The 27161-nt window shown below is 53.6% G+C and overlaps 2 protein-coding genes across 2 annotated transcripts; one reads left to right on the forward strand and one right to left on the reverse strand.

Annotated features, from left to right (window-relative positions):
• Nucleotides 1–4869: 4869 nt before the first annotated feature.
• Nucleotides 4870–10908, forward strand: CUNH20orf27 (chromosome unknown C20orf27 homolog). The gene is made up of 5 exons (XM_007959990.1): nucleotides 4870–4888; nucleotides 6239–6381; nucleotides 9437–9575; nucleotides 10456–10578; nucleotides 10808–10908. Exons 1-5 carry the CDS (start codon nucleotides 4870–4872, stop codon nucleotides 10906–10908), a joined length of 525 nt encoding a protein of 174 aa, XP_007958181.1.
• A 2157-nt stretch (nucleotides 10909–13065) lies between these two features.
• On the reverse strand, nucleotides 13066–26803 carry HSPA12B (heat shock protein family A (Hsp70) member 12B). The gene is made up of 12 exons (XM_007959991.2): nucleotides 26761–26803; nucleotides 24678–24775; nucleotides 23606–23730; nucleotides 19541–19727; nucleotides 19059–19163; nucleotides 18648–18764; nucleotides 16655–16832; nucleotides 15794–15880; nucleotides 15238–15342; nucleotides 14863–15121; nucleotides 14387–14490; nucleotides 13066–13721 (listed from the first exon to the last, which is right to left on the reverse strand). Exons 1-12 carry the CDS (start codon nucleotides 26801–26803, stop codon nucleotides 13066–13068), a joined length of 2064 nt encoding a protein of 687 aa, XP_007958182.1.
• Between the last annotated feature and the right edge of the window lie 358 nt (nucleotides 26804–27161).

Raw genomic sequence — 27161 nt, forward strand, 5'->3', positions numbered from 1 at the left:
GGGTGCTGAGATCTCTGGGTTCCTGTGTGACCCTCGCTCTGACTGCCCAACCCCTAGGCTTTCTCAGGCCAGAGGCTCCACTGGTCTCAGACTACTGAGTAACCTGGAAGTAGTCTTTCTTTCTAAAGCCTAGAGCGACCCTAGCTGGTATCTGTCTCCCAGAGGGAAGTTTCCCCCTTTTCCCTGAGAGCAACTGAGAGCCAAGGAAGCCCTTAAGGTCCTTGTCCCAGCTTTCTAACCCTCCCTATCTTGTGATTGTTTAGAGTCCCACCCTTGACCTGTTGACAGCCCATCAAAGAGGGTTGTCATGTTTTTCTGAAGGGGCACCATGTTCCTCCCTGGTGACATTTCGCAGGATGCACATTCTCCACATCTTCCTTGTGATCAGGGCAGAGGACGGGGATTCAGTCTGGATAGACCTGGAGGACCTCTGGCTGGGAGAGACAGGGGCTCCAAGCAGCCTTCTCTCTGGCCCTCACTGGAGGCCTGGTTGTCCAGGATGAGAGGAGGGGGAGGGCAGGAGAAGAGGAGGAGGAGGGAGGTCTTCTCAACACTTGGGCTGTTTTCTGAGAAGGCTGAAGTCCCTGGAGCCCACTATGAGGGCCCTTCCTGGCTATTCCGGGAACAGCCTGCCTGTCAGTACCGTCCTGAAACTGCTGTTGCTTCAGAAACCTGGCCTTTGGGGGATTGCATTTGCAGAGGTGGGGGAGGCGCTGGGAGGAGACAAGTTGTCACAGAGCTTCAGGCACCAGTGTTCACAGTTGGTGTGAGGAAGAGGCCACTGCTTATTCCTGTGTTACTGATGAGGAAACTGAGGTACAGAGAAGTGAAATAATTTGCCCCAGCAGCCAAAGGAGCCGGAATTTGAACCAGAACTGCTGGGCTGTGGAGCTCCCTACTGCCTGGGCATGGCAGAATGTGGGTGGTAGTGAAAGGGCGTGGGGAGTGAGAAGAGGGAAAGACTGACTTGAGCTCAACTTGGGCCAAGCTGAAGGTTTGGTTGGCACAGGAGGAGGCCAGAGGCCAGGCCAGGCTTGGTTTGCTTGGGACCTAGTGGTTCCTGAGATAAGACTGCAGTAGGGAGAGGCCTACCCCTTCTTTTCCTGCTTCTGATGAGGAATTGCATATGGACATGGGGCCACTGGTTGGCAGGGCCCTTTGCTGGAAAAGGATGTTTGGTTTCCCAGCTTTCTAGAGTCCCTGGGTGTTGCAAATGATTAAGCACTCAACTACTAACTGAAAGGTTAGCAGTTCAAACCCACCCCAGAGGCACCTTGGAAGAAAGGCCTAGTGATCTTTTTCTGTAGGATCACAGCCGTGAAAACCCTATAGGACACAGTCCTACTCTGCACACATGGCATCTCCATGAGTCAGAATCAACTAGAAGGCACCTGGTTTGCTATTTTTGGTTTTAGGCCCCTGAAGTCAGTTGCCTCCCCCTCTGTCTTTTCCCTATGAGGGTTCCAGGCAGTTCCTGAGTGCTTGCTCTGTACTGAGTGCTGGGCATTGTGCATGAGACCTGGGTCCTGCCCTTAGTGGGCCCTCAGTCTCTGTGGCAAGGCCAAAAGATGTTCATTAGGGGATCATACTGTGAGGCAGGAAAGGGAGAGTGATACTGAAGACAGTCTGAAGAGTACCCTCAAGGGCAAGGGTTGGCTGAGAGAGTGGGCTGGGGACCCCTTCTAGAGGTTCTCCTCCAAGCATGCCACATCTTCTGTAGGCCACGCCAAGGCCATTCTCCTTATTTGGCCATCCATTCAACACATTTTACTAAACACAGCTTCACCTCACCAGGCATTGCACTGGGTTGGCAAAAACACAGTCATTATTCTTATAAGGTGGTGAAGATAGATAACAAATGAACTGGAAGTGAGAATGGGGATCCTTTAAAGAATCAAGTTTCTCCTGGGGTGTGGGAGCTTCCCTAAAAAGGTGACTTTGGGGTTGAGGTCTGGGCTGAGGTGTGGGTGGGAGGCAGGGGATTATTGTTGGCAGAGGGGGGTAGCTTGATGGTCTGGGCCAAAGCAGGCACGACTTGAATTTTGATGGTGCCTGAGGCACTTGACTGCTAACCAGAAGGCTGGCAGTTCAAACCAACCAGCCAGCCACTCCTTGGAAGGAAGGTTGGACAATCTACTTCCATAGTGATACTGCCTTGGAAACCCACGGAGGGGTTGCTGTGAGTCGGGGCTGACTCGATGGCACACAACAACAGCAAGGGCAGTGGAGTTGAAGGGAAGGACAGAGAGGGCTCCTGCAAGTACAGGTCAGAGTGCTTTGTGAAAAGAAACCCTGTGAGACTTTGTTCACCAGCTGCTGGTTAAGAGTTTTGCTCAGGAAGTGTCCTGGGTGATAGGGGGATCTTGTGAACATTGGGTTGTGCCTCCCCCATAGCTGGAGGTATGGCTGGAATGGCCTCTGTGCAAGGTAAGAAGGGGACTTGGAACCCTTGTGCTTGGCCACTTGTCAAGTGCTCTGAGTCCACAGCTTCAGGAGGTGGCTAGCACAGGTGGCGTAAGAGTGGTGGCTGCTTTCCAAGGGCCAGCTTCCTGGGGACAAGTCCAACATTCCAGGGCTGAGGGGTTCCCCTCTTGCGATTGACCCCAGAGGTGCCCCTTGCTTGTACCCTGGACTGAGAGGCCTGGAAGCTAGACCCTCGGGAGGGTGACTAGCCTGGGGCTGTTCCTGCCCTGGCTGCTCCTGTCTTGCCCTTCTGTACACCTCACACCTCATTAGGGCCCCTTGTACTAAGGGACTCCTGCTACCCTTCACCCTGTCCACAAAGCAGACCTTGGCTCTGGGTAGGCAACTGTGGCGTTGGGAAGTGAAGAGTGAGGTGCAGCCATGTATCTCCAGATACTACAGTCTGTATTTCTGAAAGATAAGAATATGTTTTCCTACATAATACATTCTATTATCTCAACCAACTGAACCAACTCTTCTTTCCTAAATTATCCAATATCTAGTCCTATTCACATTTCCCAATTATCCTCCAAATATCTTTTCTTATAGATAGTTTTTTTTTAGAACTCTCTCCTCCATTTCTTCTTATTTTTCTTGCAATTGATGGTGTGGAAAAAACAGGTCAGTTGTCCTGTAATTAGCCTGCCTTCTTGGTCTCCTAAATGTATTAGTCTAGAATTGGGGTTGTCATTCTTTTTCTGTGAAGGGCCAGATAGTAAATATTTTAGGCTTTGTAGGCTACATGGTCTCTGTCTCAACTACTCAGTGTCATTTTACTTTAGCACAAAAGCAGCTGGAGACAATACATAAACAAATGAATATATGACTGTGTCCCAATAAAACTTTATTAAAAAGAAACAACAGGTGGCAGACCTGCAGAAAGAAACTTGCCAATCGCCATTCTAGAACAAACCTCTCCCCACCTTATTTTCCTTCTTGCAGTTTGAAAAAAGCATCCGATCAGTTGTCCTGTAGAATATTCTGCCTGGTGGGTTTGCCTCATTGCTTTCTCACGGAGTCATTTAATTTGTTCCACTGTCCTCTATATTTCTGTCTGTCTTATTCAGACAGGACGTTGGAGCTAGAGGCTTCATTAGACCGAGGTTAAGCATTTTGGCCTGATTCCCTTGTCAGTGATGCTGTGATTCCGGGCCACACCACAGATGAAGGCATCAGTGTGTCCATTCGTCCCACTGCAAGTGGAGCTGAGATTGATCCTTCCTGATCTCTCTGTTGTAAACTTTTTCCTTCCCTTAGGAACCTCAGGCCCTCTGTGAGAATCCACTCAGCAGTTGACCCACCAACAGACTGACCATTCATTCCCAGGCTCCCTTGGCCTTCAGCAGAAGCTGCCTTAGGGATGGTAGAATGACTTTGCATTTATCATTCCTTTGTTATTTAGTAGGGAGAACTCAGTGAAGAAGGTCTTTGCCTCCCCTCAGCCACTCCCATTAGGCTTTGTAGCCTAAAAGCCAGGGGTGAGTTGGTTACAGGAAAGACCAAGAGGCAGTGGAATCATTTCTCTTTAATTGTGTTTTCAGAGTGGAGAGTTAGGGCATTGCTACCATCAGTGGTGACAAATGAGGCTTCGTGTTTGTTTGTTTTACTTTCTCTCTTTTTTTAAATACTGTGAATATGCTGATTTCATGTATTCCATCTGGTTCCATCATTTGCACTTGTTACTCTTTTTGATGCTTACATGGTCCCAGCTCAGCCCATCAGAGCCCAGGCTGCTGCTCACACAGGCCTCCTGGCCGCCCCCCCCCCAACCTGCAGGGGCACTGAGACATCTGTTCTGTATATGGCCCTGATTGCCAGGAGGGAAAGCTCCAAGAACATGCCGTATCTTGTGTGTCCCCCATTTGTGCCCTCCCACCAACCATCCTGACTCTGACCTGGACCCAGCTGTGCTAGGTGTGTGACCTGAATGACATGACCTCTGGCTCTGGGATGGTATAGCCTATATGTCTGGGCTGTGCTAGCCCTTGGGGTCATCAGTGTTAGAAAGTGATCAATGAAGTCCCCTCCTTTGCAGGTTGCCTGCCCTGCTGCTTTTGGGCAGGCTGGGACACAGGAGTCCTGTGCTAGCTCTTTGGCACCCAGAAGTTGCTACTCAGCACATGTTGGCAGGCTCTAGTCAACAAGCTGTCAAACAGGGGTGAAGGCTTTTGGTGAATTCTGGGATCAGGTTGGAGGAGAGGAGGGGGGAGGGTATGGGCTCCTGAGAGCAGCAAGGATTTGGTCTAAAGGAAGGTCCTCTGTTCTCCCAAACCCTGAACCCTGACCCCTGATCCCCCTTTTCCTTCAGGCTCCTTCTCGTGTCCCTGGAGCATGGGAGGCTGCTGAGTTTGAGCAGTGGTGACTGGCAGGAACTGTGTGTCTCGTCCTGTGGCAGGGAGGGCGTCCATGGCTGCAGCCAACAAGGGTGAGTGTCCTCCTGTCCTGGCAGGAGTTTACATGAGGACTTCCAGCAGGCTTGGTGGGAGGGGACGTTGTTTCATGTGGGGACTGTGTCGGCTGTGTGTGTGTCTGAATGTGAGTGTGAATGTGCCAATGTTTGTGCCAGGTTCCACCTGGGGCTGACCCAAGCCCTGGCTGGCAGGGAACCCTGGGGACCCCTGCTGGCTCATTTGTACACTGGTCTTTGTCCGCTTGTCCCAATGTTCCAAGCCCGTCTGTCCCACCAGGGGGATGAGGGACATGAAGAGCCCGTGGTGAGTGCTGAGGCTGGCGAGGTGGGCCAGGCCACAGCAGGCTGTGGAAGTCAGTATGGATTTCATTCAAGAGTCCAGAAGGCTAGTGGAGAGGTTTATGCAGGGGAGACCTGGTAAGATTTGAGCTTTAGGTCTGTGGGGCTCAGCAGATTGATTGTGAAACTGCCAGGCTGGCCCCTTGGATCCAAGAACCCAGGCCAAAGTTGGCCTGGGCCCTCCCACTAAAAGGACTCTGGGCAGTGCTCTTGGGAAGCCTAGGGCTAAGGGGGCCACCCTGGCCCAGCCCACCATAGCCTAGGCCCTCAGCCCATCTCTCCTCCACCCTTCCTGGCCTTGGAGAAGCTGACTTAGATCAGGGGCTGCCAAGGGCTTTGAGGGGGAGTTGAGCAGAAGGGTATCTCTGGGAGGGGTCTTCCCTAGGGGAGAGGTCTGGGTCTTTCCTTCTTACTTGCTAGTGATCAGTGATGCAGTTTAGTGACAGCTGTCGTCTCTCCTAGGTGGATGAGTGTGTGAAAACTCTTTGTTTCTCTCATCCCCAAGCAGATCCCTTAGAGCCTGGTCCTGCCTCTGCCCTTGTCCCTGAGACTGGGGTCATTAGGAGAGGCAAGCAGGGGCCTTATGCACCTCGGAGAGAAAGTCCCAGTGCTGGGAAGCTTGGCACTTTGAGAAAAAGAGCACTGGGTTAGGAATCCAGAGACCTGGGATGGAGTCCCCACATGCCTGGGATTTGGTTGGAGTCTAGAGGATGGTCCCTTTCTGGCTTCAGCTTTGTCCTCTCTAAGTGAGAGGTCATATAAACCAATCCTTGAACCTCTTCCTCCCACCTACTCTCAGGGTGGGCAGTTTTTGTGGGAGGACTAGGTAGGTAGGGGTTGGGTGGAAGGCCTCCAAATCTCATGATTCCCAGGGCCCAGTAGGGAGGTGGCCTAGTCCTGACAGGACTAGGCAGCCAGTGGGTGCTGGGTGCTATCAAGGGCAGTTGGGGGCTGGTGGTGAAAGGGAGTAGTTTCTGGGGGACAGCTGAAGGCAGCAACTCCTGGAGCCCTCTTCCATGCTCCTAGGCAACAAGCCCAGAGTCCGAAGTATCCGCTTTGCGGCAGGCCATGATGCAGAAGGTTCCCACAGCCATGTCCACTTTGATGAGAAGCTGCACGATTCGGTGGTCATGGTCAGCCAGGAGAGCGACAGCAGTTTTCTTGTCAAGGTATGTATACCTCCCCCATCATCAGCCTTACTCCCGCCACCTCCTCCAAGATCTGCCTGGGCCAGGTCCCCTGGGCCTGGTCTGTCCCATTTCCTCTAGGCTGGGTTCATAGGTACACATTTGCCTCTTCCTGGGCCTTGGCTTCCCTGTCTGCAAGGTGGGTGGTGGTGAGGTTTCAAAGAGATGAGAGCGTTTAGCATGGTACTCACATCGAGGGGAGCAGAGCTGTTGTCATCAACATCATCTGGGCAACAGCAATGGAAGGCGAGTATCTAGGCCATGGTGCCACAGGCCTGGGTTCAGGTTGGCTGATGTGGGCTCTTTGTATTAGTGTTTATCACCCCTAAGTTTTCTGCTTGGTGGAGCAAGCAATCACTTGTCCTAAAGGCCACACATGACTCACCCTCACACATTCCAGTGTGGCTCCTCCAACTTCTGGGACACTGTTGGATCCCACATCCGCTTGGAAGGGGCAGGAGTGAGTCTCTGGAGGGGACTGTTGGGGTTTAAATGGAGAGGGAACCCTCTGGGTCAGTAAGCCACAGGCCCAGAGTTGAGCAGAGTCCAGGGGTGGGGAGAATCTGTCCATCAAGATGGCCCTGAGGTAGGAGAGGTTTGCTGCCCTGCTTGGAAAGGAGCTCAGATTTGTACCCATTTCTGTCCAAATCTGAAATCCTTGTTCTTTTTCCTACAGCTGACACGTCCCCAAGGGAATATATGAAATGAACCAAAACTTTTAAAAATAGCTTTCCCCCTGATTGCAAAATCCATTTATGTCTATTAGAGAAAATTTAGAACACACAGAAAAATATAAAGAAATTTAAAAAGTACCCACAGTCATGCTATCTAGAAATAACTGCAGCTAATATTTTGATGTATGTCATTCCAGCTTTCTTTCAATGAATATACAGAACTGTACATGCTTTAAAAAACCAAAAACCAGCTTGCAAAAAGGGCATGGAGGCGGTATCCTCTGACCTCCTCTAACTTCACGAGAAGAAGACAGAATCACCATCAGCAGCCAAGGCTTATTCCTATGAGGCCAGACATACCACCAGCCTCTAGCCTTTTACCAATTCTGACACCAGCCGTCCCTCCCATGGCACTCACTACTTCTCTGCTGGGTTTGATACAGACAACACTTATTATTATGGGGTTCATTAGGGAAGTAACAGGCTACAATTCAGGTTCAGGAATGCACTCAGGGTACAGTTCTTTGATCAGGATATTCTGCCCTCTGCTGTGCCCTCAGACACGCCTCTCTGGCCCTTGGCGCCTCGGCCTGGCCTCTGCCCTACTTGGACAAATGTAACAAAGTTCTTTTAGCTCTGCTGGTAGGTACACTGAGGTGCACCCCACTCCGTCAGCAAGTTTCTGCCCAAGAGCACTTGGCTTTCTTGCTCTGTGGGCCAGGTAAGCCCCTGCTCTGTCTCGTGCCTCTTGGTTCCACTGCAGCTCTCTCTCTGACTGCTGTCTCTCTCTGAAAGGGGGTCTCTCTGACTGCTGTCTCTCTCTGAAGGGGGGGTCTCTCTGACTGCTGTCTCTCTCTGAAGGGGGGTCTCTCTGACAGGCGTTTCTGCCAAGGAAGTCCAGTGCAGGGATCTTGGGTCCAAGGACGCACTTACTTTACCTCCAGCTTTTCTCTCGATGACAATGAGAGCCCCTTCTCTGTCCCTAGGAAGGCTCATTTTAACCCTGGCAGAGTGGCAAAACTAAGCAATATCAGAGTTCTGCACACCTTATTTGCATGGTCCCACCCAAGAATCCAGTGGGAGTTACAAAGACTATGTCTAGAAAAGGCATACCAAGTAATTCACTGCACCGAATAGCCTCGTGGTGTGTACGCCATGTTTGGCTTGTTTCTGTTGTGAACCATTTCCCATCTGCATCAGTGAATACTTTTCCATGAGATTTTACAACTGCCTGGTATTCTGTTATATGTATCATCATTGATTTAGCTGGTTCCCTACTCCTGGGTGTTACGATTGTTTCTATTTTTCTCTGTTATAAATAGGGCAGTGATGAATATTTGTTTGCACGTCTGAGTATTTTCCTTGGAAAATTCTGCAAGTGGCGTAGCTGGGTTATAGGGTGAACACTGTTGGCAGGTACAAACAGGAAGCCCTTTTGAGAGGTGTGCCTTCCACTGGCGTCTATGGGACCCACGGGGACTGAATCCAGCCCCTGAGCTGTGAGCAGGACAGGTGTGTGTGGACCCCATGCCTCGTGGACTAGCTCTCTGGTCAACCTCCCCACTCAACAGCCACTACTGGCTTATAACCTTCATATGACTGGAGTTTCTAAGGATGGCATCTGTCCCAGAGGGCATCAGTTGCCAAGCACTGTATATGAACAACAGAAGTGGCTTGGGCCATGAGTAGAGGCCTTTGGGCACAGTGAGCCTTTGAGTGAGTGGGCAAGCATCCATGTTCAGGTGCCAGCAGGACAGGCAGGAGTCTGAGTTGATGGCTGGCACCAGGCCCATGGAGTAGCTCTGGACTGGTAACAGCTGGTCTAATATTTTTCTAATTACATCTCGTCCCTCATCCCATGCTGTCTGTGTTGTCTGATTTCTCCCTGAGTGACTGGAGAACCAGTGTCCCTGACTCAGGGCTATGGGCTCTGGCAGGCACTGGTTTGTGTGTGGGGGCAGGTGAATGACTTGTGTCATGGGACTTTTGGCAGTGGCTGGTGCCTTGCTGTATGCCATGACAAGCATGAGTGGCCAATAGGTCAAAGGAGAACTCTACCCTGTCATGCTGAGTGGCCTCTAGCCAGTTGTCTCCTGGCTTCTGGTTTGTCATCTGTAAGATGGGCCACTGAGGAACTGTGAGCCTGTGAGAAGTGGATGCCGAGGAGTGTACAGGCTGAGCTGTGGGGATGACGCCCTCAGGGGAAGGGGGTTCTGGAGCTGTAGGGCTGGGGTGATGGAGGGAGTAGCTCCCTTGGGATCTCCAGGGAAGCAGGTGCTTGGGCCCACGAGGATCATAGGTGGGTGGGCCCTGGGGGAGGCAGCAAGTGAAAGTACCTCCCTCCTCCAACCCTCCTGCTGCAGGTTGGCTTCCTGAAGATCCTGCACAGGTATGAGATTACCTTTACCCTGCCTCCGGTGCGCAGGCTGAGCAAGGATGTCCGTGAGGCACCTGTCCCCAGCCTGCACCTCAAGCTCCTCAGCGTCATGCCCATCCCAGAAGGTGCGACCCCTCCCTGAGGTGCTAGAGTGCTGCCCTTCTCTAGCAGGGCTGGGGGGGGAGTGGGAGTGAGAACGCGGGGCACTCTCCCCCATCTAGGGTGGATGAGTCGCTCAGCATTGGACATCTTTATGCCCTCTCAGTGTGGCATCCTGGCAGGTCCCATGCCCAGGCCTGCGTCACTCCTTGGACAGAAGTCAAAAGGCTCACACTGTAGGCCTGCCTCTGTCCATCCTGTGCTGAGGAGCTGGCATTGGCCTCCAGCTCACCCTGCTGCCTTGCCCCTGAAGAAACACCTTCTGGAAGCTTGGGCATTTGGGGCAGCTGCCTCCTACACCTGCGCCAGCCCTGTCCTTGGGCTTGGGGCTGCTTCCTCCTACCCTGTGGACCTTGGTCCCTGCATCCCCACTCCTTGAATTCCTGCAGTCTGGCAGAGGCCACGGTGTCAGCTTGGCAGTGTGCCACCTGGTGCAGCCCCAGCTTCTATTTCATGGCCCCTGCCCCTTCCTCATGACTTTGCCCTTGTCCTTCAGTAGATTGAGCAAGACTCCTTAGGCCTCTGTCTCTGCCTCCTGATTCAATCAAGGGCTGCTCAGGAGCCCGGCCTTCTTCCCTGTCACCCCCACTTCCTTTTTTGCAGAGGGAGGAAGCATTGGGTTCTCTGAGTTTGGTCTGCTTCACCCTTGGAGCCATACTTGGGTGGCAGATGGACCCCACTGATGGATGAGAAGTTCCCCAGGGTGTCCTCTGGGGCTCCCAAGGGGCCATCTTTACTATGTTTGAGGAGGTTTGAGCATGTCTTGGTAGTGGTGGTGGGGGCCAGTAAGTGCTGGTGGCAGAAGGCCATGGGAGGTGCTGATTGCCCACCCCCACCCCTGGGCAGGTTATAGCATCAAGTGTGAGTACTCAGCACACAAGGAGGGCGTCCTTAAGGAGGAGATGCTGCTAGCCTGCGAGGGCGGCACTGGCGCCTACGTGCGTGTGATGGTGCAGGCGCGAGTCATGGGTGAGAATGGGTACCTGGCAGACCACAGGGTGGTGGGGGTGGGTCTGGTTACAGGAGGAAGAGGCAAGCTTTATGAGAGGGGCTTCCACCCTCCTCCCTCTATTCAAAAAAGGGATCCTTGCCCAAGCCTGGGGTTCTGAACTTCCTTGGTGTGTTTCCCCCACCGCCATGGCTACATGGGCTACAGGGGTACAGCACAGTGACCTGCCTCCCCTCCTGGGCCTTGTAGATCGGCACCATGGCACACCCATGCTGCTGGATGGTGTCAAGTGCGTGGGCGCCGAGCTGGAATACGACTCAGAGCACAGCGACTGGCACGGCTTCGACTGAGGCCTGCGCCCCCGCCTGCCACGGGGCCCCTCAGCCTTAAATCCCACCTCGTCTCCCCTACGTGCTGTGTGATGGTGTGGCTTCCTCGCCCCTCCCTAGGGTGGGCGTGGGGCAGAGTGTTCAGGGGCCTTCAAGCTGGGGGCTTGCCTACACTTCTCACCTCCGCCTTTGTTTGTGCCACCGCCAGGCCTCTCCTGTGGCCACCTCTCCTACTTCCTCCTCTCTTTGTGCCTCAGTCTCCTGCTGGAAGAAATGGATTGAGCCCCCAAGGAGGCTATCTGAGGAGGGGAGGGAGAGGGCTAGGGGTGGGTTGTCTCCATCCCCACCCCAAGCCATAGGGGCTTCAGGCAGGGCTGGGGAAAGGAGGGAGCTGGCTGTGGGATGCCACTGCACCTAGTACTGCTGCCGCTGTCTCGCTTAGCCGCCTCTCCCACCCCTCCCTCTTCCCCACTGCTACCCACGGTGAGTGGGAGGGAGGTGCAGTCCTCAACCCCTACCCTACAGGTCTGTGTTACTTGGTTTTTAAATGATTGGTTGGGATAAAACCCCAAAGAAATAAAACTTAAGGTGGATACCAGAAGCCAGCAGGACTTTTGTTTTCCAGGACCCTGAGAATGCCCAACCCTTCACAGGTGGGCCAAGGAACAGAATGGGGCAAACTCATTCTCTGAGATTAGGGCACTGCATAAGTATTACATCACTTGTCTCCAAAGGAGGTGTGCACAGGTGATGTCATGTCTGGTCTGGCAATAGTTGCCAAGACAGTTACAGGACCTGGATGGGAAAGGGCCTTCTACCCCAGACCGGTGCTTGTTAGGTGCTGTTGGGTCTGTTTAGACTCCTACTGACCCCATGTGACAGAGCAGAACTGCCCCATAGGGTTTTCTAGGCTATAATCTTTATGGGGGCAGATCATCGGGTCTTTCTCCTGTGGAGCCACTGAGTGGTTTGGAACACCTACCTTTCGATAGCAGCTGAGCTTAATGTTGAACCACCAGGTTTGAGAGGTCCCAGCTGGGACAGGGAAATGTCAGTTCCTAGTCCTGGGTACAGCGGAAAGCTTTCTCCCTTCTCTGCAGAACCCAGGCCCCTCTACTACTGCACTGCTGGCTTCCCTAGCCATGTGTCAGCAGAGTGGGGCTTTACCTTGAGCATGAATGCTTTATTGTCACATTAGGGTCCTCAGGCAGATGGGGCTGTTGCATGTCACAGTTGGAGGGAGGTACCGGACATTTCACACTTGGGGAAACTGAGGTACGTGGGTGGGTGGGATATCCTAAAACCACACTGAGTTGATGGAAGAGCTGGGACCAGCCCCCCCCCCCAGTGCCCCTTATGTCTCCCCTACTCCCACCTGAACTGCCCTTCCATCTTTGAGGGAAGGTGTAAGTGGGACAGTCACAGGTTGGCCCTTGAAGCCTTACCATATGGGTCATTTGTCCTGAAGGAAAGGCCTCCCCCAACATACTCCCACGTCCCCCCATAACTGTCCACTCTAATAATGTATCCCTGCCCCACTTAGCCAGCTACTTGTCTATGATTAACAGTCATATTTGGGTCAGTATCACCCCTAGGAAGGTCCTACTACCCTAGTCCTTCTAGTGTCTGCTTTCAGTCACTTCCCACCACACACAGGGTTGCTGTGCGGGGCTTCCTGCATGGGCTGACGCCAGCCAGGAGTGAACTCTGGCCCTTCAGGTGAAGAACCCCCTTCCTCCTGCTGCTCTCCCTGCAGCCTGCGTTGCTAGGCCTCCCCGTCCCACCCCCACCGTCAGTTCAGGTCAGAGCTCAGTATTCAGTATTCTGGTCCTTTCTTCTTTTGGCATCACACATCCTGGCAGGTTACACATTTCTGTTGGATTCGGAGCGCTGTCTTGCAAACCTCTAAGTCTCCTTTACCTGCCCCAGCTCTAGGCCGGGCTTCTGTCTTAGAGCCTTCCAATCGGCCGCCCAGCGCCCAACCCCAAAGCAGTGTCTCTGGATGTGTCCCCACCCACCCTCCTATGGCCTCATCTCTCCCTGGGCAGGGAGCAGGGGCAGGGGTGGCCACAAGAAGAAGCAGATTGGGCTGCCCCAGCCCCCTCCTTAGACTCCGGGACCAAAAGAGGGTGTCCGGCGGGTCTGAGCACGGTGCGCCACGCCGGGCCTTGCGCACCCTCAGTTGGAAAGAAAGTCGATGGCGGCTCGCACGGAGCGATTGGTGCTGACATCTACGGCGGTGACCTTAATCTCCGTGTCACCAAACTGCATGGCGGCGCGGATCTCGCGGCGGCCGGCGAGCGCGCTGGCAGGGTCGGGGCCGCAGTCGGCGGGCTCCAGCTCGAGGCTGAGCGCGCCGCACTTGCGCACTCCCGGGTCAGTGATGAAGCGCGCGTCCTCGGCGGCGCAGCAGTACAGGTTGATGAGCACGCGCCGCTGGCCCGGGCGCGCCGGGCAGTAGCTGCGCCGCACCTCCTCGCCCAGGGCCACCGACTGCTCCGCGGCCACGAAGCGCTCGAAAACGTCGGTGCACCAGCGGCGGCCGTCGCGAACCAGCAGCTTCTCGGGCGGGTGGCGCCCGGCCACAAAGCGGTTGAGCACGCCCACGCCGTAGGTGAGCGGCGAGCGGCGCACTCGCACTACGCCCGGCGCCTGCCCGAAGAGAACGGCGCCCTTGAGGATGGTGAGTCCCACGTCGTGCGGGACGACGACGCGCAGGCCGCGGGCGCCCAGCGCCGCCTGCACCGCGTGCTGTAACACGGCCGACTCGGCAAAGCCACCCACCAGGAACAGCAGCTTCACGCCTTGCACCTCGGGCTGCGCCAGAAGCGCCTCTGTGGGACGAGGGGGTTGGAGGTCGGGGAAGAAGAGGGAAGACGTGAGAGAACGCGGAGGCCACCACTAAACAGCCACTTGCGCCCTTTTGCCCCGCTGCCATCCAGCTTGTGGGTGGGTGGGAATGTAGCCTCCTGGCAAGTAGAAACTAGTAATTTTAATTATAATACAACACCCTGGTTCTAGTGGACAAAACGAAGAGGAAACAATGAGCGCTTCATTGGAGGCCACTACCAGTCCTTACAGGCTCTGCCTTTCCCACACACACCCGCATTTGTCTCCCACCACAACGTGGAGGATGTGCAGAAGGATATACATTTCAAAGTACCAAGCGCATCCTTAACACCATGCTACACACGGTGTTCACTCTCTAGATAGTTCAGTTCAATCCTTGTGATAACATTTTGGGGAACCCAATATGACCGCTCCATTTTATATGGAGGGAAACTGAGGCGCGGAAGGTTCTTTAACCTGGCAAACCCCACATTCCTCCTAGCTCTTAGTCACAGCAGGCAGTGTGTACTCCACGTGTTCCAGATGATTTTGCGTCTTATCCCAGTGTACGTATGTGTGGAGACTTCCAGACCCTGATGGGAATTACTCCCACTTCAGGGAGTGTACATGGGGGTGTATAGGAGACTCAAGAAAACCCTTGGACACTCACCGATGTGCTGGATGATTCCACTGACTGTGGGCTGGAAGAGCTCGTTCATGGCCTCGCAGGACATCCGGAGCATCCCTTGTGAGGACCACTTCACGAAGTTCACGCTGTAGGCAGTCAGGGGGACATAGGCTCACTGACCAGGGCCCAGCTGCCTGTCTAAGCTCGTCTGGGTTCCCAATTGCTCCTTCCAGGCAGATGGTCCTGGACACTGAGTGCACCTTGTGTGTGGAGACGGAGGTGTGTGTGAGCCGGCCCTTTCTCTGCCCCAGATGGGACTGCAGAATCCTGGGGTGGAGCCTGATCCGCTGGGGGCTCACGTCCCTCCCATCTGCCACCGGGGCAGGCAAGATGTGTGTGGGGGTGGGCGAGGGGCACAGATCAAGCGGACACTACCGCCCTCTGGGGTCTACAACCCTCCTTTGCGGGGGCGTTGTCCATTAGCAAACCCTGCCCGAGCCTACCGTTCCCAGGCCCACCTGCTCCGGCGCAGGGCCGTCTCCACGTTGTGGCCTCGCTGCTTGCGATAGAAGTCGATAAAGGAGAAGGGCAGGGAGATGTTGAGCGCACCGGCGCGGTGCGGACCCGCAGTGCGTTTGCGGGCCTCGAAGGCGATGGTTAGATCCACCCAGGCTGCTGGCCGTTGCCTTTTGAAAGTGGTGATGAAGTCCTCGCCAAAGATGCGCCCCAGCAACTGCTCAAAAGCCAGGTCCACGCCCACCGCACCATAGGGGCCGCCTGATGTGGCGCAGGGGGCGGGAGGTGTGTGTCAGTGCCGACCTAGCCGCCAGGGGGCGTCGATGGGGCCGGGGTGGGGCCGCGCTGGGTACCAAGGAAGCTGACTGGCTACTCACCTGACGCCTTGTAGAGCTCCTTGAGGGTGCCATGAGGCTGCTCCAGCTGATGCACTGTCAAGTCCACAGTGCCTCCCCCGCAGTCTGCCACCATATAGCGGTCCCCTGCAGCGGCAAGGGCGGGACATACTCGTGGATACTCACCGCCCAGGGCCTGCCTCGCCCCCTCAGCCCTGCACCGCCTTAAGCCTCGCCCAGTCTCCACCCCTGCCCTAGGTCCCCACGCCCTGCCTGCGGAGGAGGGGTTGTGGAAGGAATTTCAGCTGCTTGCACCTCAGGTCGCCGGCAAAGGAACGCAGGTTGTGGGGGAATAACAGCTCCAGGGCCTTCGCAACTCCGCCGGAGCAGAGTGGAGTTAGATGTGTGGGTGTGGGTGCGGCGGGGTGCAGGTGACTGTGCAAGGATGCTAGGTTAGGTACAGCAGAGCGAGGAGGAAGGGGAGGGGTTTCCAGGGACTGGGGCTGGCTAAGCGAATGTGCCCTTCCTCCCCAATCCGGAAGTGCTGAGTTGCCCCACAAGAGCCAGGAACTACCCTTCCATCCCCCTCGCCACCCACCTGCTTGCATCTCTGCCCACAGCTCTCCGACACCCGACTCCACCAGGAACGTGCGGCTGTGGCGCGACCTTCGCAGTTGTTCCCGGGCTGGGGGTCGGGAGGCAGCGGTAGAGAGAGATGAGACACCCCAGCCACCTTGTTCAATCCTCATCCACTCTCCAGGGCCGCGTACCTGGAGCAGCCTGTGCTTCTGCAACCCCTGTCCCCCTACTGACTGAGAGACGGCAGTGCTGAACCCAGAGGGTACAGAGAAACCCACTGGGGTAACAGCGAGCACTGTTACCACCAGCTGGGGCCGGGGGAGGAAAGGAAGATACACAGCCATCCCTAACGCTGAGGCTCAGGTCAGGGCAAAATCAGGGTTAGGAGGGTTTGGACTAGCTTAGTTGGGGGTGGGGAGGTGCAGGCCCTAGAAGGTCCCAGGAGAGTTCCTTGTCATAGGTGATGGTATCTAGGAGGGTGGCTAACACTGATCACAGGCTCCCCCAGGGCAAGCTCAGTCTCCTCCATACCCTCAGGGCTGGTCCTACCCCTGAGGTCATGCTTCCCTAAAACAAGGTGAAATCTCGGCCCTCAGACTGGGCTTCCCCAGGTCAGGGCTGTGTCTTCCCCACAAGACTGGGCTCCTCCAGGGATGTGTCTCTCCCTCAGACTGAGTGTCCCTGGGCAGGGCTGCATCTCCCCCATTCAGACTGGACTCCCTCAGGGATGTTTCTACCCCCTCAGAATGGGTTCTCCCAGGGTGGGGCTCACATCCCTTTATTCTGGACCTGGCTGTGCTTCCAGCCTCAGTGATCCTCTGACCTCCAAAGGGACCTCCTCCCGGCCTAGCCCTGGGCAGTGCCCCTGGGGATGGCTCACCCTGGCGGAAGCTTGAGTCAATGGAGCGGCGCTCCCCCAGGCGCCCACCACCGCCTGGGGCCCGACCACTCAGGTCCACAAGCTGATGCAGGCGCAGCTTTCGGCAGTAGACAGAGGCGGCCTCAGGCTCCAGTGCAATGAGTAACTGTTCCGCATTCTCTCGGGACACTAGGCCAGCCTAGGGATGGATAGTGGGAAGGGCTGGACAGTGCCATGGGCTGTCACCCCTAAGATGGCACCCCAAAGTGGGAGACCAGGGCCTTTTAGCTCCCACACTCTCCTTACCCTACTTCACCCAAGCTAGGCCTCCCAGACCCCTCCATGCTGCACACATTTGGGGTTGCCTCACACCTACCCTGTGACCAAGCTATGGCCTAGGAAGCCTCACTATGATATGATAGTCCCCAGGGGAGACTCCAGACAAAAGTGTAGGCTAGAGTGCCTCACTCTGTCCCTCTGAGTTGGGCAAGGAGGGAGGGGTTGCAGCACAGTTCCCTGCACTGGTACGAGGCTGGTCAGTGGGGGGCTGTAATGGTCCCACCATCAGTCAGAGATGTGAAGGCCCCATTGGATCACAAAACCCTCTTCCTCCACTAGGCTGGTGTTGGACAGTGGTCACAGGGTTCCCACTCCCAGGAGAACTGAGTTAGGAATCTGGCATAGAAGGAAGGAAACTCTCAACGGTGGAAATCCAGGCACCAAGACGGGCCAGGTTGAGGGACAAAACTACTTGGAATCTGTTATTTCCTGCACCAGGTCAGGGGATCCCTGTGGGAAGTACTTTATGGTTTTGTGGGATTCCCCGGATTCTGACCAGATGGGGGATGGGTGTGGGTGGGTATAGAGACTTCCTGCTCAGAACCAGCCCTTCCTGAGCTGGCAGCAGGAACAGTGTGGGGGGAAGCAGGGAGGGTGGATGGACAGTGTGGGATAAGGGGGGGGTGTTTGTTCTGGCTGGGGACAATCTTGCTTTCAACCTGATCCCAACTGGGCTCAGGGTTAACTCCTTCTAGTGACAAGCATAGGTATCTGCTGACTTGGTTCATTGAGAGTGCCTGGCCAACAGTATGTGTGTGTGTGTGTGTGTGTGTGTGTGTGTGTGTGTGTGGTGGAGGGATGTTTCTGGGGATCCTGGTATCCTCCAGGGGTCATCCACAGGCAGGCCTGCACTCCCTTTTGGAAGTCTTAGGGCCTGTCTTCCAAGGCCACAGGGGCAGATCCAAGCTATGGGTCTTGGGAGGCCATGTCCTCCCTCTGTCCTGAGGAGGGGAGAACCTGGACTTCTTCCCCCTTTTCTAGATTTTGAGCATCTCTTGTGGTTGGAAGACCAGCAAATGTTGGCCAGAATCACCTCCCTTCATCATTCCATAGTTCTACCTCCCCTGCTTAAGAACTTATGATGGGATGGGGTGATTCCTTGAAAATACTGGTGAAATGGATGTTCCTGGTGCCCCGCCCAGCTACTGTGAGTGTTGGTTGCTATTGGCTCACAGCAGAGAAGTTTCCCACCTTCTCCTCTAGCAACCAATGACAGAGTGATATGGACTACAAAAAGCCAGCCCCCTTGCCTTACAAGGGCCTGCTCTGTGGTACAATTCTCTATCTCGGTTCCCCATTATTGGGATCAGGCTGAGGCTAGATTCCAGCTGAGACCACATCCCTACTTAGCTCTTCCTTCTGTCCTATCTTGCTTCCCCCCCCCCCATCTCCTGAGAGCCCTTCTTCAACAGACCACATGCACAGAATCCCCATCTTGGGTTCTGTTTCTAGGGAACTTGAGTTAAGACACTGGGTAAGCTGGCCTGTACTGTGGCCTGTGCCAATCTGCCCTCTGTTCCTGCAGGTCCACCAATTTTGGTGGCAACTCCCAAAATGCCCAGCAGAAGTTTGATCTTTCCACAGTGACTCTGCAATCCCAAGGATGGCAGAGTGGATGGGGGTATGGGTCATCCCTGGGGCTCTCCTGGACAATGCGCTATGTGAACATCCTCACCAGGTAGGCAGCCTCCCGCATGAACTGTTTGGCTGGCTGCTTCCAGATGGCGGGCACCGTCAACACCCAGCGCACAGTGTCCTTCTCTGGCATTGCTGGGCACTGCTCCCTTAGCTCCTGGGGCAAGAGGAAGGAGTGAGGGGGCAAATGGCTGGGGTCGGGAGCCAGTCCTCTGTGGGAGCTGAAGGAACTAATCCAACCTCAGGAAGGATTCAGAATGCCCACCACCTGAATGGCCTGAATAAGGCTCTACAGACAGGAAGGCAAGGACTGGAGAAAATGGTCTCTGGTGGTGGCTACCGTGCAATGGACCGGGTGGGATGAGGGCAGCAGGGGGCGCGGGAAGGAAGGGAGTAGAAAGGCCTGGGGAGTATCCCACCCCAGGCCATCAGGTGTGGGGGCGCAGTGCACCTGAAGGGCGTGCTCCTTGAAGAATCGCAGGGCATGGGCGAAAACCTCCAGGGCGGGCATTTTCTTCCCATTTACAGCCTCTAGTTGGGTCTTCAAGGAGAGATCCTGGCAGGGACACAGGGCGGCTCTTCGGAAGGCCTTAGCTCTGCTCCCATTTCCCGAAGACCCTTCTCTTAAAACCACTCTATTTCCTAGTGCTTCCCCTCCTCTTTAGCACCACTCCCACTCAGGTCCCAATTTCACAAAGGCTCAGTTTCCATCCCCAGTCCCTCCCTAGGCCCGCCGCTCCTTCAACGCTGTCAACTCTTACCTCCGCCCAGCGTAGCTCCGCCCTCGCCCCTTCTCACCTCGGAGCTCGGCTCTTTTGGTTAGCCCCGCCCCCTCCCAACCACGCCTTCCTCAAACCCCCCTCCCTTTGCTCCACCTTCCACTAGCCCCGCCTGCCTGGTTGGAGTCCTTCCCATAACTGGAATGTAACTCACAGTGGCGCTGTGGATCTTCATCTTGAACTTTTCGAAGTAGAGCCAGTCCCGAGCCTCCTCTGGGTCCAGATCGTGGTAGTAGTCGCGAGCTGTGTAGCCAAAGCTGTGAAAGGCGCCGTCTGGGGTCAGCAGCAGACAGGTTGGGGTCTTTTGGTGGGCTACGCCTGGGTCTCCGCCCTCCCATTTCCTGAGGAGGTATAGGTCAGGATTAGCCTCAGCCTTCCCTTCATGAGGTAGGAGGGAGGCTGGGTGATGTTGGGCAGGTCGCTTAGCCCCCCTGAACCTCAGTCTTCCCATCTGTAAAGTGGAAATAATGGTACCTACCTCTTAGGGTTCTTGTGAAGAACAAATGTCGGAACATGGTGCCTGGCATTCACTTCTATCTTTATCAATGCTGCCCGCGGATCTTCCCCTTCCATGGAGCACAGGTCTCACTCAGCTTCTGCCCCATGCCACGAAGTCCATCACTTGGCGTCGTGCCTCTGCACCCACAGCAGCAGCAAACCGTCGTCCATCTTCCCTAGCCCAGCCTCTTGACGCGCTTCTCCCAGACCCTAGCAGCAGCTTTTCCTTCTCCTGGCCGCTTCCACAGCCCAGCTCTTTCAAGGCCTTTCATGACCAATCCCATCACCTCTGTTGTTGTTGTTGTTATGTGCTGTGGAGTTGGACCTGACTCATAGCGACCCCTCCCTCTAGCAGGCCCCAAAAACCTAAATGAGATTCTGAACCTCCCTGTCTGCAAGTGCCATCTGGACCTCTACCCAGAACTCCCTGTCCAGTTTGTTAGCCTGGCAAACCTTCCCTCCCCTTCCTCTTCCTTCTCTGATGCCCCAACTTCTCTTGGCTGAGCCTGAGGGAGGTCCAGGTTCACTGAGCAGCCTTTTGATGAAAGCAGGTAATACAGGCAGAGGGAACAGCATGTGTGAAAGGGATAATAAATTGGCTCAACATGCAGCAGGAGAAAACGCAAGGATGCTAAGGTCAGATAATGAACAACATTGGATGTCGTGTCAAAGGTCTATCTTGGTTACAGTGGCTAGTATATAAGGTATTTGATAAGTATTTTATTGACAAAAAAAAGTCTATCTTGGTGTATTTTAAGTAGGGAAGTGAGGAGGCATGATTGGATTTGCCTTTCAAAAGATTATTACTAGCCCCATGTAGCAAGACTGGAGGCAAGGGAGAACGGAGAAGGTAAACCTGGAAGTAAGTTTCTGTAACTGTGTAGATGAGAGAGGGGGAGACTGAGCGAAGGCAGGGGTGGTGGCTGGAAAGATATGGACGGGTATGCCAGAAACATTAGGGAGACACAGAAATGATGGGGCTTGGTGGCTGATGGGGGTGGGAGGGGAGGTCTTGGGAGGAGGCCATTTACCCCTGTGACTGTCACACCACAGGACAGAGGTAGTGTTCCTTCCTATGTCCTTGGGCCCAGCATAGAGCTGAGTACACAGGCGTGCTCAGCCGTCTGTGCTGAGGAGTGTGCCAGCTGGGATGCCCTGCAGCTCCTAGAGGGATGGAAGTGCCCAGTTCCCTGTGGATGTGGAGTAGTAAAGAACAAGAAAGGGGAGTCCAAGTTCAGGCAGCTCAAGTCCCTTTTAGCTTTCATGCAGTGACTTTTCTGTCCATCTCTCCATCTACCCTTCCATCCAGTCTCTCAGGCCCTGTGGGAACTCTCCTATATCCCTCATCTCAGTCTGGGTTGGAGGCTTTGGGGTCTTCTGCTATAGCTCTACCTACTGGCTAATGCCCCAACTAAACCAACCAAAACCAAACTCACTGCCATCAAGTTGGATCTGGCTCATAGCGACCCCTCCTTGGGTTTCTGAGGCAGTATCACTACAGAAGTAGATTGCCCCATCTTCCTTCTGAGGAGTAGCTGGTGGGTTTGAACTGCCAGCCTTCCGGTTAGCAGTCAAATGCCTTATGCACTATGCCACCAGAGGGTCAGGGCCTCAAGGCCCTGTGGTTTTCAAACAAAGCCCAGCAACATCAGAATGGATTTTTCAAACAACTCTTTCATCAAAATTGTGCAACTTCTCAACTCAATTTACCATCTGGACCTTCATTTCCTTGTTTTTCATTTGAAATTTTTAAAAAAGATAATACTTTATTGTATTCTCAGTGAAAGTTTACATAGCAAATTGTCTCATTTGACAATTTCTATACAAATTGTTCAGTGACGATAGTTAAAACCTTACACAGTGTGTCAGCATTCTTTCTAATTAGGTTCTGGTTGTTGTCTTTCCAGTGCTCTAGCTTCCCTGCCCTCTTATCTCATCTTTATTTTACTGTGATTGTTGACATTTTGATCTCATATAGATGGTTTTTTTTTTTTTTTTTTTTTTACTGGAGCACTGTGCTCATGGCTTGTTGTTGTTGTTGTCATATGCTGTCGAGTTGGACCTGACTCATAGCAACCCCTCCGTGGGTTTCCGAGGCAGTATCACTATGGATGTAGATTGCCCCATCTTCCTTTATTCCCTTTATTTTGTGTGCCAATCTGTTATTTCACTAAAAGGTGACTTTAAGGGATAGTTTTGGTTCAAGGTTTAAAGAATATCTCATGGTGATAGTCTCAGGGAGTCCTACAGACTCAAATAGTCCAGTAAGTCTGGGCTTTTCAAGAATTTGAGTTCTTTGGAGGACATTATGCTGAGCGAAATAAGTCAGTCACAAAAGGACAAATATTGTATTAGTCCGTTATTGTAAAAGTTAAGGAAAGGTTTATCTATTGGAGGACATTTTCTTTGTTGGTTACCAGGGGTGGGAGGGGAGGGGAGGGAATGAAAAAAAAAAAAAGAATTTGAGTTCTGTTCTACATTTTTCTCACATTCTGTCAGGGTCCATCTAGTGTGGCCCTGATCAGAATGGTCAGTAGCGATAGCTGGGCACCATCTAGTTCTTCTGGTCTCAGGGTTGATAAGGTCATGGCTTGTGTGGGCTGTTAGACCTGTAGATTAGTTTCTTCTCCAAGACTTTGGTGTCCTTCTTTTTCTTTTGCTCTGGATGAGTAGAGCGCAATAGTTGTATCTTTGATGGCTGCTTACAAATTTGTAGGACCCCAGACAGTACTCACCTCACTAGGGTGTAGAACGTGAACATTGTGGACCTAAGCCTTCAAACCTAGAAAACCATTCTTACAAAGTGTTTGGTTATGTCTGAGAAGTCATTTGACATATTGATAGAAGGATTCACCTCTAGGAATCTATCTGTAGAAATCCTAGCACAAGTCTTCAAAGAAGGATAGTCCTGTAGCACTTTTTTTACATGACCAAAGTAGGTGAGATGAAGTCTTGCCATTCTCCCTTCCAGAGAGCATTCCATCTGCCTGTCTTCCAGGACAGACTTGCTTAGTTCTTCTGACAGTCCATGGAGGTTTCAGTATTCTTCACCAATACCACAACTCAAAAGCATCAACTCTTCTTCAGTCTTCCTTATTCATTGTCCAGCTTTCACATGCACATGAGGTTTTCACTGGCCAATTCTTTGAGAAGTGGATGGCCCCTTCCTTCTTCCAAGTCTGTCTTAGTCTGGAAGCTCTACTGAAACCTGTCTACCATGGGTGACCCTACTGGCATTTGAAATATCGGTGCCATAGCCTCCAGCCTCACAGCAACACACAAGCCACCACAGTAGGACAAACTGACGAGTGACAAACTACACAGCTGTTAAACAAAGTGGTAGCTTAGCTCTGTTGACATGAAACATCTACAAGATAGTGTGGAAAGTTTAAGATAAAGCAAATTGTATGGTATACCACTTTTATTTTTTAAATATATATATACATATATGTGTGTATATTTGTATAAGCCCCCCAAAAGTTATGTATTTTACTGTATATTTATTATATCTCAATAACATTTTCTCAAGAAATTAGAAACAAAGCTCAACATTTCCTGCAGAGAACAGGGAGCATCAAATTGATGCAAATGCATCAAGGATCCCTGGACTTGGGATACAAACGGCTCTGAGGACACCCCCATGCCTTCTCAGTGACAGTATTTCTGGGACCAGCAACCCCCACCAAAAAAAAAAAAAATCTCCCAGCCCAGCTGCCCTCACCTCATCATGTGGATGGCCTCAGGGTCACTGGCAAAGCTGAAGGCATAGCCACTGGATGTGGTGCCAAAGTCAATGGCCACCACCACAGAGAAGAGGGCCTGCTGTGGGGCTCGGGCCTCGGGCTTCTGCAATGGCAGGACCTAGAGTAAGCAAGCAGCCAGCAGGGCTGGACTGACTGCCCTTGGGTGCCCCTCCTCTCCACTGACTGGGCCCAATCCAGTTCTGGCCTACCCTTGCTTACCCACTTGCCTGGGCTCCCTCCCCTCCCAGCTCTAGGCTGAACCCTAGAGATACCAACTGCTCATAAAACCCCAAGAGCTCTCAGGTAGCCATGTGTGTTTTTGGCTCAAGTTCTTGCTTTTCTGCCTCCACGTATCTGCATACACTCTAGCTCCTGCCTGGACTGCCTTCACGCCACCTCCATCTCCCACCATCTTCCAGCCTGCCACCAGTCTGGGCCCAGCTGGGAGCAATTTTGCCTTTGGGCAGCTTTATAGCTCATGGGTCGATGTAGCTCTCACCCTCTTGTTCTTGTGGCCACAGTGACACAAACCAGACTCTGGACAATTTTGTGGCAGAGAGATGACTCATGCCCATGCCCAGAGTGGCCCTTGACTTCTCCCAGGCCAGGCTTGGGCTCCCTGAGAACAGAGGGTCCCTAAGTTGGATCATCAGGGTGATGAGGTGACTCAGGGCGCTTGCGTGGGGGTTGTGTCTTAGATCTTCTAGCTACAAGGTTCCAAACTGTTGGAATTAAGGTAGGGATATGGTGTATGGGGGTGGGGCAGGGGTACTCTGAGAGGCCCAGTGCTCTGAGGACCTGGAAACATCTCATGGTCCCCAGTGGTGTCCCTAGGTGTTACCTGGGGCTCACCTGCTCAGTAGAATTGTTACGCTTACAGTCTAAGGTTGTCCAAGGCCACTCCTGCTGGAGGGACCATGGTTGGAGTGTGTGTGAGCAGGAGACATAGTGCCCACCCCCCTGCCAGGCATGAGGTCTTGATCTATGGAGATGCAACACCCTTCTACGTCCCCTGGGGCCACCCACCACCCAATCCCTGTGAAGGCTTACTGGAGACTGTGATGGTGTGAGGGGGGCAATGCCGCAGCTTTCCTGGGTCCTTGGGGAGCCGGGTGGGCTGGGTACTGGAGATCGCTCTGGACTGGAGCCTAAAGAGAAGAGAGGGCAGGTCACCCTGGCACCATCAGGGCAGGGGGCTGGTGGCCCTGCTCCAGCCCTGGCACTGGGAAGTTCTCCATCAGATCCTGCTGGCCCAAGGCAAGGGGTGCCTTGCTGGGGGAGGGGACTAAAGGGGAAGGTAGGAAGGACATAATGGGGGATGGGGTTGGGGTGAGGGCCTATGTGACAGCTGGGACCTTAGATCCCAGCTTGAGTGTTGGCCCCATAAAGGTGCTGACAACCCTACTGGGCAAAGTGTTTTTTTGGGAATTAAAGGCCTTGTCAGGGGAGTGCCTGGTCGACTGTGGGTTGCATAAATGGGTTTGGGGCCTGTTATCAGTTAGAGGCATCTATCCCTGGAGGGTGATGAAAGCTTCACCTGGGGGCTTCCTTGTTTTCCCCCAGCACCCTCAGACTCACAGGGTAGGGGGAGAAAGACAGAGAAGCACTGTGATGGGGAGACTGAGTCCCAAGACAAAAGGCAGGAGAGATGGGACAGGTGAGTGCCTAGGGGTGGGGATAGGTGGAGGGTGGAGAAGCCAGAAAAGGTGGGAGAACTGCACCTAACTGGGTGGGGGGTGGGACTGCTGGGCCAGAGATGGGGTTACTTCCCTCCCCCCTAAAGTCTGGCCACATGGTTCCAATCAGGACTTGAGGGAGCTGCCCTCTTCCCTCTCTCCTTGCAAAGGCCACAGACAGGCCCAGCTGGCTGCTTGGGAAGGACAAAGAAGGGGAGGGCAGCACCTCCCCCACCCCAGATCTGAGTTGGGGAATGCCTCCTACCCTACTGAGACCCTCTTATACCTTTGGTAGGGAGGATGTTAAGCAGCTCCTGGAAGGCAGCCCTGGGCCTGGCTTGGAAGCCTCGCAGGTCAAGGGGCAGGAGGCTGGCTAGATGTCCCCCAGGTGTGGGCTGATGGCCCGTCCCATCCCATTAAGCTTTGTAATGGCCCATGGAAGGGGCTCTAGAGCTGTGCAGAGATCTGTGGAGGGGGCCTGAGAGGCTGGCCAGGGAGGCTGAGATGGGACTAGATGAAGGTCCTTGGATAGATCAAGCAGTCTTGGGGTCCTAGAGAGATCCCAACCCTTCCTGATCTTGGAGTGCCCTGGGAATATATATGAGGAGGGGCTGGGCATAAAGAGAATTCTGGAAAGTTCCTAGACAGGGGTGGAGTCTATCTTGAGGTACCAGGGGGGTAGGAACATGGTGGTCACATTCCAAGGTTGACCCTTCTTCAGGCAGCCAGCAGCCACTAGCTCCAGCTTGAGGGGCCAAGTTGCTGTGGTTTAAGCCTGGGAAGGGAGGCAGGAAGGAAGGGCCCAGCCCACCAGGTCTTTGTGAATGGACTTCCTGAGGCGTGTCCCTCCTGTCTCCCACTCCTGCTGAGAACCCAGAGCCTACTCCCAGACCAGGCATAGGCAGATGCGCATGGGCTCACACACAATTCTGGGCCCAAAGACCCCCCTGCAGATATATATACTCTCAAACAAGGCCTTGTACACAGAGATCTATCCTCAGGCAAAGAAACAAACAGATAATACATACATACACACACACATACTTACACAAGGTCCTGTGTACACAGACCTTACACAAAACATACTCACAGAAATACATAGTTCTGTGCATACAAATCCTCTTTGCACACACGTACACATACCCTGTCACACACAGGGAGTTTTGTGAACACAGACCTGCCTTGAGCAGGCATATACACACACATTCACATACCCAGTACTGTGTACATAGACTGTGGACACACATATTCATATACATGCATTGGGTAACACAGACCTGCCCTGTGCACACACACATACACAGTCGTGTGCACTCAACCTCCCTGCACTCATACACTCAGAATGATTCTTCTGACCTCTGCCAGGAGAGGCTTGTGGAGACACACTGGGGGTTGGGTTTCAGTGCCCAGCAGGAGAGTGGGGTGGTGGGTCAGGGCAGAGCAGCAGGGGGTCTTACCAATGTACAGCCCCTGCAGGCCCGTCTCTGGGACAGCCAGCATCCTTGCAGGCCCCGTAGCTGTGAACAGGAACCGACAGACGGTATTTATTTCTTCCTTTGTTCCCTCCCTGAATGTTTATTTATTGTATTTATTTACTTCTGACTGGAGTCCTTAGAAGCAAATCCCAGACACCATGTTGTTTCACCTATAAAGTCTTCAATATGATCTCCAACAGATGAAGGCTTTAAAAAAAACAAAACAAAACATTACCACAATAGCACTATCATGTCTAAGGAAGTTAACAGTAACTCCTTCATGCCATCTAATGCTCAGCCCCCCTGGAGAGACACAGTCTGGCTGGGGAGGCCAGTCATAACCAGATAACCATGAGAGTGAATTTAAGATTATAAACAATGCT

Source organism: Orycteropus afer, unplaced genomic scaffold (genome assembly GCF_000298275.1).
Source record: "Orycteropus afer afer isolate SDZICR_OR568_19922 unplaced genomic scaffold, OryAfe1.0 scaffold00020, whole genome shotgun sequence".
In the NCBI taxonomy this organism is placed as follows: Eukaryota; Metazoa; Chordata; class Mammalia; order Tubulidentata; family Orycteropodidae; genus Orycteropus; species Orycteropus afer.

Coding starts and splice junctions, on each gene's coding strand:
- CUNH20orf27 (XM_007959990.1), top strand. Junction 9,576..10,455: donor CGTCATGCCCATCCCAGAAG/GTGCGACCCCTC, acceptor ACCCCTGGGCAG/GTTATAGCATCAAGTGTGAG. Junction 10,579..10,807: donor GGTGCAGGCGCGAGTCATGG/GTGAGAATGGGT, acceptor TGGGCCTTGTAG/ATCGGCACCATGGCACACCC.
- HSPA12B (XM_007959991.2), bottom strand. CDS start 26,803: ATGCTGGCTGTCCCAGAGACGGGCCTGCAGGGGCTGTACATTG. Junction 15,343..15,793: donor GTGGGCAGAGATGCAAGCAG/GTGGGTGGCGAG, acceptor TTGCCGCTGCAG/GGGACCGCTATATGGTGGCA. Junction 14,491..14,862: donor ACGGCCCTGCGCCGGAGCAG/GTGGGCCTGGGA, acceptor GACTGCCTACAG/CGTGAACTTCGTGAAGTGGT.